The 14630-nt window shown below is 42.3% G+C and overlaps 1 protein-coding gene across 3 annotated transcripts in view; it reads right to left on the bottom strand.

The window, feature by feature from the left end:
- ANK3 (ankyrin 3) overlaps window positions 1-14630 on the bottom strand; it is a 372120-nt gene that overhangs the window by 41827 nt on the left and 315663 nt on the right. For 2 of the 3 annotated variants that reach the window (XM_040242315.1, XM_040242314.1), the window contains exon 14: window positions 4153-4227. In XM_040242315.1, coding sequence (XP_040098249.1) covers window positions 4153-4227 — 75 coding nt within the window. Of the gene's footprint in view, window positions 1-4152; window positions 4228-4852; window positions 12647-14630 lie in introns of all 3 variants that reach the window. The other variant, XM_040242313.1, reaches the window with a different exon arrangement.

Below are 14630 nucleotides of genomic sequence, written 5' to 3'. Positions count from 1 at the left end.
CTATAACCCACCAGGCTCCTCTGTCCATGGGATTCTCCAGGCAAGAATATTGGAGTGGGTTGCTGTACCCTCCTCCAGGGAATCTTCCTGACACAAGGATCGAACCCGCTTCCCTTCCGTCTCCTACATTGGCAGGTGGGTTCTTTAGCGCCACCTGAGAAGCCCATAAGATAGTTGCTGCTGCTGCTGCTAAGTCGCTTCGGTCGTGTCCGACTCTGTGCGACCCAATAGACAGCAGCCCACCAGGCTCCCCCGTCCCTGGGATTCTCCAGGCAAGAACACTGGAGTGAGTTGCCATTTCCTTCTCCAGTGCATGAAAGTGAAAAGTGAAAGTGAAGTTGTTTAGTCGTGTCTGACTCTTAGTGATCCCATGGACTGCAGCCTACCAGGCTCCTCTATCCATGGATAAGATAGTTAGGGATATACAATTCATAAACATGCCACAAGAGAAGCCAGTAGAGTTTTTCTCTAGGCAATATTCATGAAATAGATCTTTTTCTCACATAATACTCTATTCTATATGACTTCAAGTTTCATCAGTGCCGCTTGGGAGGTTAAATGATGACTCAAAGCCAGATCACTGTCTATGATATGCTGCCATTTGTGTAAAAAATAAAAGGGAGATAAGCTTTCTTTCCAACTAAGTGTATACAGCCATACACTCAATCTTGTAAATGCAGATAGTTATCCCTGGAAGGATACATATGATACGAATAGCTGCCTTGGGGGAATGAAATTTGGGAGTCAAAGATGAGAGGGAGACTTACCTTTCAGTGGACATTTTTTTTTCAGTGTACATTTTTTGTACAATTAAAAAAATCTGTCAGATGTGTATTAGCCTTAAGTGATTATAAAAAGTAGGAAATGGGAAAATTCACGGAAAAAAGAATTGGCCGAGATTCTGTCCTGCTTAAGAACCTTTCCAGCAGTTTGGCAAAATGTATTCAGAGGCTCAAAAAAGTCTATATCCTTTGGCCAACTGATTTCACTTCTAGAAACCTACGGTGACAATACACAGGGTTGTAGAAAATTATTTACATACATGAATGTCCACTGTAGGCTTGTCCTTCTCAAAAACTGCAAACAGGGTGTGTGTTGAACAAAAGAAGAGTTAATTAATGTAATGCAGTGGCTGGCAAACTGATTACAGCCTGCAGCCTGTAAGGTGCTTCTAGAAATGAAACTACATCTTATTAGAGCAAAACAAAGGTCCGTCTAGTCAAGGCTATGGTTTTTCCTGTGGTCATGTATGGATGCGAGAGTTGGACTGTGAAGAAAGCTGAGCGCCAAAGAATTGATGCTTTTGAACTGTGGTGTTGGAGAAGACTCTTGAGAGTCCCTTGGACTGCAAGGAGATCCAACCAGTCCATTCTGAAGGAGATCAGCCCTGGGATTTCTTTGGAAGGAATGATGCTAAAGCTGAAACTGCAGTACTTTGGCCACCTCATGCGAAGAGTTGACTCATTGGAAAAGACTCTGATGCTGGGAGGGATTGGGGGCAGGAGGAAAAGGGGACGACCGAGGATGAGGGCTGGATGGCATCACTGACTCGATGGACTTGAGTTTGAGTGAACTCCGGGAGATGGTGATGGACAGGGAGGCCTTGCATGCTGCAATTCATGGGATCGCAGAGTCAGACACGACTGAGCGACTGAACTGAACTGAACTAGCCTTAATATATGGGATACACATTTTCTCTTCCTTTTACCAACAAAAAGCAAAACCTGAATTTATTTCATGATTCGCTAGTACATTGTGAGCGACAGCAAAACATCATTGTAAAGTACTTGTACTGGATGTTACTTATCCATTAAACCAAGATCAGAGAGAAATAAAAAGAAAATTAATTGTGTATAGAACATTTTCAAAATTATTTATAAAAAAAAATCAAAGTACATTGCTACTTGTTAACAGGAGTTCTGAGGGATGGATTTAAATTTTGTCCTTCTAAATGCTAATTTTCCTAATAATCTTCATTGTGTATATGGTAATTCAAATTAGAAAAGTTAATTTTTTTAAAGTTCCTTATCTCTTTGGGTCTTAAGGACAGTAATCCTTATTGTCCTCATAACCAAACCATATCCTTATCTAGAGACTCAGTGAAGAGCAAAGACATTGTCACTGAGAATTTACAAAATTTATGACTTTATGTTTCCTCTCTATTTTCATGTCACATCTCCAAAAGTTTACTCTGAAAAACTAAGGACTAGTTTTGCTTAAAGAAAATAAGCTAATAGTTATGGGCAAGTAATACTACAAAACCAACATTAGCTCCAGGATATTTTCAGATTATAATGTCCAGTGTTAAAATATGCATGCATGCTTAGTCACTTCATGTCTGACTCTTTGCTACCCCATGGACTATAGTCCAACTCTTGTGAGTCACGGACTGTAGCCCGCCAGACTCTCTCTGTCCTTGGGGTTCTCCAGGCAAGAAAACTGGAATGGGTTGCCGTGCCCTCTTCCAGGGGATCTTCCCAACATAGGGATCGAACCTGCATTTCCTGCATTGCAGGACAATTCTTTATTGTTTGAGCCACCCAGAAAATATAAATATTATTTTATGTTCATACATATTTATACATGATGAATTGCTATTAATTCTTAATAGTCTGCAAAGGATTACTCAGATCCCCTGTTTCTTCCAGAGCTCCACTAGGTTAGGTCAGTAGCAGTGTGCCTTAGGGCAGGGCTTGGCAGAAGGAGAGGAGTCCTTTTAATGGAGAGAGTGGGTGGCGTGACATTCAGGGCACTGGAAAAAAGTAATTGTAGGTGACCTTTTGTGCCATGATCTAGTTTCATAACCTCCCTTTTGACAGCATAGATAATTACTTCCTTGAGAATGTCTGTCCCTGATAGTATGCAAGATGACTTTAAATATGACAGTAATTAACATTTATTTATGTTTAACTTTTATGTTGTTTGGCTGTGCATTAAGAAAAAAATACATACAATCTATAAAATTTAAAATTTCTCTGATTCATGTGAAGTAGGATTTGAGGGGCCCAGTTAACATCAGAATACAAAGCAGTACTGTCCAGCTGACACAGAGCCTTATCTTCATCTTAAGTGAAGAGGAATCAAGCCATATATTCTTTTTCTGCACACCAATTATAAAAAGTTTCATTTGTTTCACAGAATCCAACTATTTTTGTAAATTGAATAGATTGATTTATCTGTATCCTTTTTCTGAAAAATTTAATTCAAAATTTAACTGTCATCCTTTGTTTTGTTGTTTATATAGTCATTGAAAATGATCCTTGTTTTCTATTATCGCAGTGATATAATGGGCTTCCCTGGGGGCTCAGTGGTAAAGAATTCACCTGTCAATGCAGGAGACACAGGTGGAATCCCTAATCCAGGAAGATCCCACGCGCCTTGGAGCTTGTGTGCTCTAGAGCCCGGGAGCTGCGGCTACTGAAGCCCACGCTGTCTAGAGCTGGTGCTCTGCAACAAGAGGGGCTGCTGCAGCCTGGGCCCTGCAACCAGAGAGCAGCGCCCGCCTGCCACAACTGCAGAGAAACCCGCACAGCAGTGAAGACCCAGAGGCCCCAAGATCAGTGAAAGTATTAAACACAAAAGGAAGCATTTTGGGGGACAACAAGTGACATAAGATTTCCTTTTAAATAAGTCTTTGAGCATAAAACTGAGTCTCCTTAAAAGTTTCAGGTAAATAAAATGTGTATATTATAAATAATGTGTGTATATCATGACAGTGACTCATGAATGATTAAACTTTGTGAAACCTAGGCATGGATTTGTTGAACTATTGCCTAAGAGAGCTACTCTAAGGGCATAAACCATGCTTCCACATTTTGTATTATTTAAAAACTACAGCCTTTAGGTATATTTTCCTTTATGCTCCCAAATAAATCTTCCATTAGGTAAAAGCTTATCCTATATTACCAGAAATGGCATTGTGAAGAAAGTACTCAAATTTAAGGTAAAATAAATTTAAATTTTCTATTCTATAATGTATATGCATAGAAAAGCTTTGAAAAAAAACACAGTATACAAGGTATTATCTGTAATTAGCTCTGGGTAGATAGAATTATGAGTGATTAAAAATGTTTTTTATTCCTTTTTAAAAAAATTAAACTATTTGTGAAAAAGACAAATTAAGAAATTTCATTCAGGTGTATACACACTTACCTGTCCAACTGAGTCCCAGGTGATCGGCTACTATTGCCATCCTGATATCTGTCCGTTCACATGGACTCTGTGGACCTACGATTTACAATTTCTTAATTAAAATAATCATCAAGAAAGACACGACACTGGAAAATTGCTTTTAGCAGTACTCAGATTTTACAGAGAGACTGATGCTAACACTGTACACTGAAATGTGTCCTAATCACCTACATGAACACTTCTCTTTTAGATGACTCACTTGATTTTCACCTACATCAGGCCAAATGTCAGACTACATGGATGCTCGATGTAATGAAATTCAACATGCTGACGAGCTAGCTACTTGACAATAGCTACAAAAGTGTCGTGGGGGTGAAAACACCACGATGGCATTTCAACATCTGTGCTTTTACTTTGACAGAATCATATGCATTAGCACATTGAAAAAAAAAAGTTGCTCATCTTGAATGGCACCAATATCTTCAGCATGCTTCCCTAGCTGTCTATAGTGTTGTTGGGTTAAAAGGAAGGAAAGAAGAGTATATAGACAGCACACACAGATGACGATGACAGAATGAGAAACTACGGTTAAGTCACTCCACAGGCAATCACAACAGGTCATGCACTAGGGTCTACAAGTTGGAAAGTGTTTACAAACTATGCTCGTTCTCCAGGATGTGAGCAAAGAGTGCTCGAGAGACCTGACTGCCTTCATTCTCACCAGTCCTTCTACTGCTCCTTTTCTCACTGCCGGCCTTTTCACTCTTTGATTTTAAAGGTGCTGCCTCTGTTTTCTTATCTCTAGCAGACCTCGTTGTAACGGAAGGCGGGCCACCCCGGGAAGTCTCGGACAACGACGTGTTTCTTGAGGTACTGTCTTCCTCATCGGACAACTCGGACTGCATCTGTTTGTCTTCTTCAGAGAGGCGGTCCACAAGCTTTAAGGTCTCACCACTAATTCCCTTAAAATATTCAATGGAATGTTTACATACTTCCTTAAGCTGACTTTTCCTGACTTTAACTGTGGTGGTGGTGGTGGAGGTGGAGGTGGAGGTGGAGGTGATACAGGTGGGTCTTACCTTTACTGGCAACTTGGATGGAAGCTGTTTGGCCTTGCCTTTCTCTGGCTGCCCTTGCTTTTGTGTGGCACATGGTTTTCTGACTGAACCTGGGTTATCCCTGTGTGTGTTTTTCACTGGAATTCTGGACTTCACATCTACACATGAAGAAGCAGTAAGGCCTTTGGTTTTCTCAGACTGACTAACCTGCTTCGTTTTACTCACATGAATGTCTGGCATATGATCTGGTGGTGGGAAGAGATCTTTTGGTGAAGTGGCCTTTATGGGAAGTTTGGATTTTCGCCTAATCCCTATTGGTTCCTTTGTCTTTTGCTGCTCTCCAAGAACTTTCTGTTTCTCTCTCACACAATGTCCTTGCAGTAGCCCTGTCTTTTTTTCTGATGAGCTTTTCACTGGATTAGCTTTCTCTGTGGTACGAGTGGGTGCAGAATGTTCTGTCAGAACTACGTGACTTGTAATGTTATCTGTCTGTATAGTGGAAGAATCCAAATTGTTGTTGTTATTAAAGTTATCTTTTTGAAAATCATGTTTTTCTTGGGGCCTAACGCCCATGTGGCTATTGGCTGTATTTGAAATCACCGTTATAGGTTCATTCTCTAATCCCTGACCACTGGTCATCACAGCTTCTGTCTTATCTGTCACTTCTCCAGGGCCTTCTTTCTTCAAGGTCATGGTGGACGCAGAAATTCCCATTTTTATAGGCGTGCGCAACTTGGGGTCAAGCTTAGAGGAGTTAGTGGCTGCTGCTGCTCTCTCCTGTGAGCCACTAGTGGCTGTGCCTTCCTGACACTCTCCGCTGGTCGGGAGGCTGGGGTTGGGTTCCACTGTAGTTGGCTCTACGTTTCCCTCTAGATGGGTCTCTACAGTGGTGTCCCCTGCCTGTGGCTGTGGTGTGGCAGTGACTGTACTTTTATCCCCTTCCCCCGGGTCCCCTGACTTCCCTTCAGAAGTATGCTCACCAATCTGGAAAAATTGGAGCCTCTCTTCAACAAAATCCCTCTTGCTCATGTCAATTGCACCACTGCGAGTCATCTCAAACATTTTTCCTTCATGAAATGGGAAGGGGTTAGGCTCACTAGTTGGGGTACTTTCATCAGTTGGCGTGCGGGCTGGTGTTGTATCGGGGGTAGTTGCTGGAGAGCGGTCTTCCACAGCCAGACCAAATGGCTTATTTTCATCTTCCCGTGATTTACTGTCATACACGTCATCATCTCCTCGGTTATTAGACCAGGGGTCAAAATCTAGACCTTTGGTAGCTACTGTTTTAAAAGGAGTGGCAAACTCTTCATCTACTTTGTAACTGAAGTAAGTATCAGGAAACACTGATCTGTCGGGATGTCTGCCTTCTAGTGTGAAAAACTGGGCCCCTGACTTCTGATCAGTCTTATCAGGAGTCTTTTCGGATGGAGAGCTTTTAGGAGGTGGCTTATCTTCATCTGGTCCCAACCTTCCCTCCTCCTCCTCGATAACTTCGAGTTTGCTTTGGCTAAAGGAGCGATCAGCTGGCTTCAGGATGCCCTCCGTGTTCCAGATATCTTTCTTCAGCTCCAGGGTCTGACTGGGGAGCTTCGAATCACTCTCAGTCAAGCCATCATCTTCGTCTTGCAGGTCATAGCCATCCAGAGAGTCGATCTCTGTGGCATCCGTATCATGAGAGAACTCTGCTGTGGTGGCAATGGAACACTCTGTGATGGACTGGTCATTGTTCCCGTTCTGGGTAGCTTCATTCTGAGGTGAATCAAGGCCAAGGCCGAATTCAGTATCTTTTCCAGATCCATTCATTTCTAATTCTTTCTGGGTGGAAGCCTTTTCAGCAGAGGCTTTGGATTTTGTCCCTTCTTTTTGTTCGTCGTCGACCTCCTTTAACTTGAAGGTGTATTTTTTGACTGGCACTGGTTGATAAAGGGATTCGTCATCACTGGAGTCACTGATGTCCGCCCCAGGGGGAACTGGGGAGGGTGGCTGCACCCTGATGACCGGTTCGGCCAGCTGGTACTTGTCATGCTCATCTTGCAGACTGACTTCAATCATGTCAACCTCCCTTTCGGGAAGATAAGGATGTTTCTTATCCAGCTCCATCTGGTCTGCATCCAGCGGTGGAGGAGGGGGAAATTCAATGTAGGCAACTCTGTTAGTTTTGGGTCTCTGGGCAGAGTCCTTGCTCACGTTGTTAGGCATTTCATGCTCGACTGCAGCCATCTCCTCCCCTGCAGGCTGCTTTAAGGAGGCTGATTTGGCCTGTTCCTCCTCCTCAGATTCCTCCGAAACCTCGGGAATTGGGCTGGGTTTGCCTGGTATATAAGCTATAAGCGAGTCTGGTGTCTTAGACGTAAATTCGTAACTCACTTCCTCTGAACTGGGAGTCTCTGGGGTTAAAGGGCTCTTCCCAGAGCTGTCTAGAAAGGAAACTTGCTCTAGAGTATCATCTTCCGGACTACCTTGAGGAGAAGGAGGTTGCTTCTGCTGTCTAGTTGTGTAAAAGGTTCCCCTGGTCTCTTGCACTGTCTTACATTCCTGACTTATGATTTTTTTTACACCTCCTTGTTGTATCTCCTTCTCATACTGCTTTCCCACCTGCACAAAACTGACATAAACAGGTAAAGTTTTTATTTCTTTCCCTCCCTCCGTCTGGGCTAGTGGTGCAACTTTTTCCAATCCATCAATGGGACTGTGGTCGAATACATCACTAGAGGGCGATTCCTTTCCTGGGCTAAACTCTAGAGAATCTGGAGACTTGGTCGGGGAGAGCTCTGTTTCATCGAGAGGCGGGCATAAGCCTACATAACTCTGGTGTTTTGAAACTTTGCTGATTTCTGAATAGGTTACTTTTTCCTCTTCTATGGAATTAAAGTGCTGTGTCTCAACTGTCTCTTTAGTCATACTTGACTGGGATAACTTTGGCGACAGTTCATGTTTCACAAATGTCGACTGCTCACAAAAACCATCAGGAATATCTGGAGCTGGTGTCCTCCTTTCCTCTGCAACCCTGACCGGGATGTGTGACACCGCCGAGCTCTCACTTCTCCTGGAAGGCTGGTCAAGAGAGCCACCTGGATGCTCCCCATCTTTAACAACATATTCCCTATATAAGACTTTTTTGGAGGGAGATTTTACAGTCATTTCCTTAATTTCTGAGAGAGAGCCATTAGTTAACAATTTGTGTTCTCTCTCAGTCACAGACAAAAACTCATCCCTCTGGTCAACAATTTTACTCTCAGGGTGACCAACATGATTTTCTCTTACATCATGAACAAGTACATGTGAAAGTTTCTCTTTCTGTGACTTATTATTAGCAGCTCCAGAACTTTCCCACGTTCTAAAGACCTTTTTGTCCCATGGTCCCTTTGTTGCTAAGTCTGCAGTTACGTGACAGGACAAGTCTTTAGCCTGTTGCTCAGAAAAATAGTCAGGCATCGCTTTACTTGACATTTCAGTCCTCTGTTTTTTCACATCATCAGAACCAAAATCATTTACAACCATCTCATTGCTCTCGGCATGCTCATCTTTAGCTTTTAATACTGTAAGATCTTTTTGCACAAAGACACTTTCATCTGAGGGGTCTGTGGCCTTCTGCTGTTTTTCTCGAGCAAACACCTGGTAGACAGGTAGCTTGCTTTCCTGGATTTTTTTAACTGGGATTCTGGATTGGCCATCTGGCCTTCTGTCTTCTTGAGAAACGTCCTTACTTTTGGCCTGTGCACCCTGTTCAAATTTTAATCTAATTGAACTGAGTTTAGATTGCTTGAGCTGAAACCCAGATTGGGGCCCTTCTGGTTCTTTGCTCTGAGAACTACTTCCTTTGGCTTCCTCTGTGGACTTGCTGTCCTCGGTCTGTTGGGAAGGAACCACCTCTGGGCTGCTGGGCAGATGGGCTGCATTCCTCTCATCGGCCCTGGGGATGCTGTGTCCATCGCGGCCATGTTGCCTCACCTTGACCCACTCATCACTGGATGCCAGCAGTTCTGTCAGCAGTGCTCTCTCAGGGCTGCTACTGGTAGAGCTTTGGGATGAGTATTCTTTGCCATTTCTAGGGCGTTGCTTTTTCTCTGGGGACTGCAGTTCATCATTGAGCTTTTCAGTTTTGTCACGAAAAAACTGTGACACTTCAGTCAGTTTCTCTTCAGCTTCCTTCACGGTCCTATCCACCCTGTCTTCGTACATCAACTTCTCTCTACCTCTATCTAATCTGTCCTCAGTAAAGCGCATCCACATGGCATGTTTTGGACTACTAACATCGCCAGAATAGTGCAACACTGTCACTTTATCAAAATGCTCATCTTTAGACACTTTACCTACACCATTTTCAGACACATCTTTATAGATTTTGGAGAGAATTTCTTTTTTGGGGGCAGTGACTACTTTTTCTCTGGCCCGCTTATCAGACTCTGAGCTAGGGGGCCCTGCGTGGTCTGTAACCGATTCCTCAGTATCAGAATGAGACACATCTAGCTTTTCTGACAGAAGCATTTTCTCAGCAAACCTGTAAGACTCCCCTCTTAGTTCTGACAACTCATCGTCATGGTATTCTATTGAGTGTTGACTCAAAAGCTTCAGTGTTTTATAAGAGTCATCGGATATGAGTTGAGCAGAACTAGGGCGACTATCTTCTTCTTGGGACACAGGAGTGTTTACTCTGGAAGACTCCAGATAGGAAGGCAATGACTCTTCAGCAGTGAGTTCTTCTTCTTCTTGCTGACCCTGTTCCTCTGAACAAGGAAAAGCATCGTGTTTTTCTGGCAGAAAATCTTTTAGGTTAATATCTCCCCGGGATAAGTCTTTCTGATATACATACATTTCCTTTTCTGGATGCTTTTTGGTTTCTCTAATAATGACTTCAGTGGGCTCAGCCTGGTTACCTTTTTCGATGTGGACTTCTATTATACGCTCCAGTTTGGGTTTCATTTGGTTGTCCTTCTCTGTGTGCTGGGCTGAGGTTTCAGCAGCAGACTTGTGAACGTCTGGAGACACTGCCGACTTATGTTCAAACAGACCTGCCAGTTCTTTGGAAGGGTCCCGACCAGACTGAAAGGCTTTCATGATGTCATGCACTGACATGGTCTCTTCAATTCTCTCAGAGGCACCTTCGCTGCCTGGTGGAGAATGATAAACCATTCTGGTGGTTGTGGTGATGTGAGTCTCTTCCTTAACACGCATGCCTTTGCCCAGAACGTGATTGTGGTCGTCATCTTCACTACTGGCTTTCATCTGAAACGCTTTGACTTTTTCTTTAATGCTAGACGTGGTGGGCTTTGGTTCCAGTTCCATAAACGTAGGTGAAGGTTTGGGTGACACGGGCTCCTCTGGTTGGGACGGGGGAGCGTCTCCAGCGGAGGGCTCATAGCTCCTGATAACATGAACCACTTCAGTTCTTGTTTCTGTAATGACCGGAGGGATGGGGACTTCGTGGAAGAGTGGTTTGGGACCAGTGCTTTCAGCGCTTTGTGGGGCTGAAGGTGTTTTTTCACTTCTTGTTTCAAAGCCACTGTCAGACAAGGGACTTTTATCTTGGTCATGTTGAGAAAAGTCATCAGGAGACTCCAAAATAGTATCTGTTCCAAAAAAGGAATCAGCCATCTTACATAACTCTTTCTCAGAGGTGGAAGGCCTCATGGAGGCTGGAGGCATTTTGAGTTTGTGTTCCTGCAGGGCAATTGCTGGTTTTAAAATTCGTTTCTGTCTTTCTTCACCATCCTTCTTGGCATCCTCAAACTTGTACTTTAAGTTTGTCAGAGAACTACTCCCGATATCATTTGTCAGGTAATCAATAACTTTGGTCAGGTTGTAATCCTTTTCAGAGGCGGCCTTTGCCTTGACTTGCACTCTCTCTGGCAGAGATGGAGAATGGCTCACACTAGCTTGTTGTCTTGCCTCTCTTATTTCTTCTGAACTAAATTCTATCCAGTCATCTTCAGGAGAGTGTCCTTTGTCACTCTTTGGTGATTTGAGTGGTCCTTTATCTACACAGACATCCTTTTTAAGGATTTCACTAACTTTCACTAAGTCTTCCTTTACTTTCTCGACAATTTTGAAAGGTTCTTCGTCATCGATTCTCCCTTCTTTGGGGAGTTCAGGTTGGAATGGCTTCTCCTCAGGCACATCTGTTTGGAGTATCGCAGTCATCCGCATTAGGTCCTCCTTCATTTCAGCCACGTCTTTTAATATCTCCTGACTGGAAGATAGAGAAGATGGTGTAGACAGCTTAAGGGCAGACGGTGCAAGGAACAAAGATGATTTAACTGGAGATGAAGTTCGATTGAAATGGGGCTGAGGACGTGTCTCCGTAGTCAATGTTTTAATGGGCGACAGCAAGGCTGCTGCTGATTTTGTAAGTGAATTAGAGTCTGGAAGTTTCTTTAATGCTGGTTCTGGCAAAACATTGACTACAGAGTATACTGGCACTGTTATTATCGATGAAGTTACAGATGAGGTAGTTGCAGATATTGATGACCCAAGGGATGTATAGAGTGCACTTGCAGAAGGAGTTCTTAGAGACTGAAAAGCTGATGGTGCTGGAGAAACATAAGACCTGAGTGGGGAAAATGGAATTGCTGTAGTGGAAGGGAACACTTTCTCAACTGCATCAGTGGCCGCGTTAACCACAGAGATCACAGAGTTTGTGGCTGTAGCAATTTTTTCCTGTAATGTGGCAGTGGCTTTGCATCCATTAATTAACGTTGAAGATGATGGATATTTCAGAGGGGAAATAGATCCATTGACTAATGCTACCTCTGCATGTCCAGGCATCTGTTTCACCGGTGATGAAAGAGAAGAGGCCATTGTAACTTTAGCTGATGAAATGACATCAGCTGTTGATTTAGCTGGAGACACCACTGACTTTAAAGGTGAAGATATTAGCGGTGCTGCTGATGTGATAATTGACTTAAATGGCAGACTCGAAGAATACATATTAATGTTTGATTTGGGGGAAGCAGGGGGTGTCATAGTAATTGACGACCTCTCCAAAAGAGATCCTGCGGTAGTCACTGGGGAGGTTCGAGAGGAAAATGTAGAAGTGGATGCCAGCCCCTTTAAAGGTGAGGCCTCCGTGACTGTGGGAGCTCTAACCAGGGTGCCAGAGGAAACTTGGATATTGTATGGAGACTGTGACACCACTGTTTTTATTGGTGAAGAAATTGTCCGAAAGGATCTAATTGGAGATGCCACGTCACTAATGGATTTAACCGAAGATGTAGTTGATGCGCCTAATGTGGATTTGATTGGCGAAGGAGTCGAAACAGACCATATAGATTTTAATGGGGAAGCTGATGGCGTATTAGAGGAAGAACTTGACAAGGAAGTGAAGCCTGACTTGGCCGGCCCGGGCACTGTCATCGGAGCTGTGGTCCAGGACTGGTAGGGTCTTGTAGAAAAGAATGGCTTGTATGAGTAAGTGGTGGGGAGGGATCTTGTTGCTCCTGCACTCCGTTCAACTGTTTCTTAAATTTTAAAATGAAATCAAACACAAAAATCAACAAAAATGGTTGAGAAACAGAGAGACCAGAGAAAAAAATTGGTCAGTAAACTTTGAAATATTACAAAAGCAAGTACAATTGTTTGCATGATTCAGAATGGAAGAGGCAAAAGGAACAATTAAGAGGAAAAAAAAATTTCTATAGATGCAACTAATCCAAGGTTAAAAATAAAACTAAATAAAACACAGAGCAATGTGAAATGAAAGACAGAAAAAGCACATTGCAACCAATAGGCCAACAATGAAAAATAAAAAACATGAGGAAAGAATTAATGAGGAGAAAAATAACCACAATGGAAAACTGTTCGCTTACTTCCTATTGACTTTCTTATGTGCTGGTTTAGAAATATCAGTAGCCTTTCTGTTTTGCCTGTATAGGTACATATTTGTTCTGCACAACCATATAACTCTCATTTCAGTAATTTCTAATATTCCCTCTCCTTGAACCTCTCAGTGATACAGATGCTACCTACTCAGAGCCATATCAATGTACAGAGCTATATATTAAATGTTCTAAAACTCTTATTTTAGAAAACCACTCAAGCCTATTTCATGCAGAATCCAAAATAACTTTTAAGTGACAGGCAACTGATGTGCAAACTGTGAAGCCACTGGATTTTAAATTTGCATCTTCCATGCACAATTCGGTTATGCTTCACACCCATAAAAAGCCAATAAGAGCAAGAAATTTTCTGAGTCAGAATTTTAAAAGAAAAAAAAGAAAAGGAATGTTTGCATTGATGTTTTCCATGCAGTATATTCCTTTTGGTGAAGAAAAAAAGAAACATAATATGAAATGATTTTAGAATGCATGTGTACACATACACACACACAAAGGGGGAAAAAAACCAGAAATATGGTTCATGGTTACCATAAGCAAGCAAAGCAACTGAAAACATTTTCTCATGCATGATATATCATGGCAAACGAGCCAAAGAAGTAATACAGTTTTTATGCCATATTATGCACAATGTGCAAACTTTAAAAATACTTTCACAAGAGCATTTAGAAAGAAGAGTACACTTTTTCCATGAGATGTTAAGTCTTGGTACCTTTTGAGATTTTTATGAAAATATTTAATACTGCATATGAAAAAATCCCTCTGCAACAGAATGTATTCATGTCTGGTTTGTCTTTATTATGGACAAAAAGCACATAGCACTCAGATATTTTTCATAATCCATTATGCTTTTAATTCTCAAAAGGTATCATGGGGGAAATTTAAAAAGCACAGTCATATTTTTAACACCCCATATTTACGTATCTACAGTGGGATACAGAATATATCTGTATATATATTTAATCAATAACAGAGGGGCCAATTCTGGTGCCTTCCCAGAATATTTATGGGACTCATGGACACCCCAAACACTGCAGAAGCCATGAGGCAGACCTACCACTAGGAAAGATGGATTTAATACCAGCATCTTCTGGCAATGGGACAAGAAACATACAGATGAAGTCCACATACTCGCTGGGGGATGGCAAGCACACACCGAGTCCTCTCTATTTCTACAGTTCTAAGAAACAAACCAAGCTGGTCACAGAGGTTTGGAATGCCTGCCAAGGGTTAAGTTCTATGTCAAAGTTGAGTACAGTCTCGCTCCCAGAAAGCACTGGTTCAGAATAAGAGTGAAACTCGAAGAGGAAATGAGAATCTGCTTCATCTTTACGTTCCTCTTCATGCTGTGCTCATGCCATTGCTACAATCCAGTCCTTGGATTAGCAGCTACTCCCACAAGGGTGAAGATTTTCATTCCTAGTATACACTTAAATTCAAACATTCAGAACATATCCTTTTCTAGGCTTACATATTATTCTAAAGAGAAGTGGAAGAACTAAGGAAAAACTCACCCATTCATTACCCCTCCTAGTCATAATTCTCAATATTATATTGTTTAATTTTGGGGGGAACACCACACTGCAAATGGAAGGTTTAGGGATTCCTT

This window comes from Oryx dammah, unplaced genomic scaffold (genome assembly GCF_014754425.2).
Source record: "Oryx dammah isolate SB20612 unplaced genomic scaffold, SCBI_Odam_1.1 HiC_scaffold_6, whole genome shotgun sequence".
NCBI lineage: Eukaryota > Metazoa > Chordata > Mammalia > Artiodactyla > Bovidae > Oryx > Oryx dammah.
The sequence above is the reverse complement of the archived record's forward strand: the minus strand, read 5'-3'. Positions and strand labels throughout refer to the sequence as shown.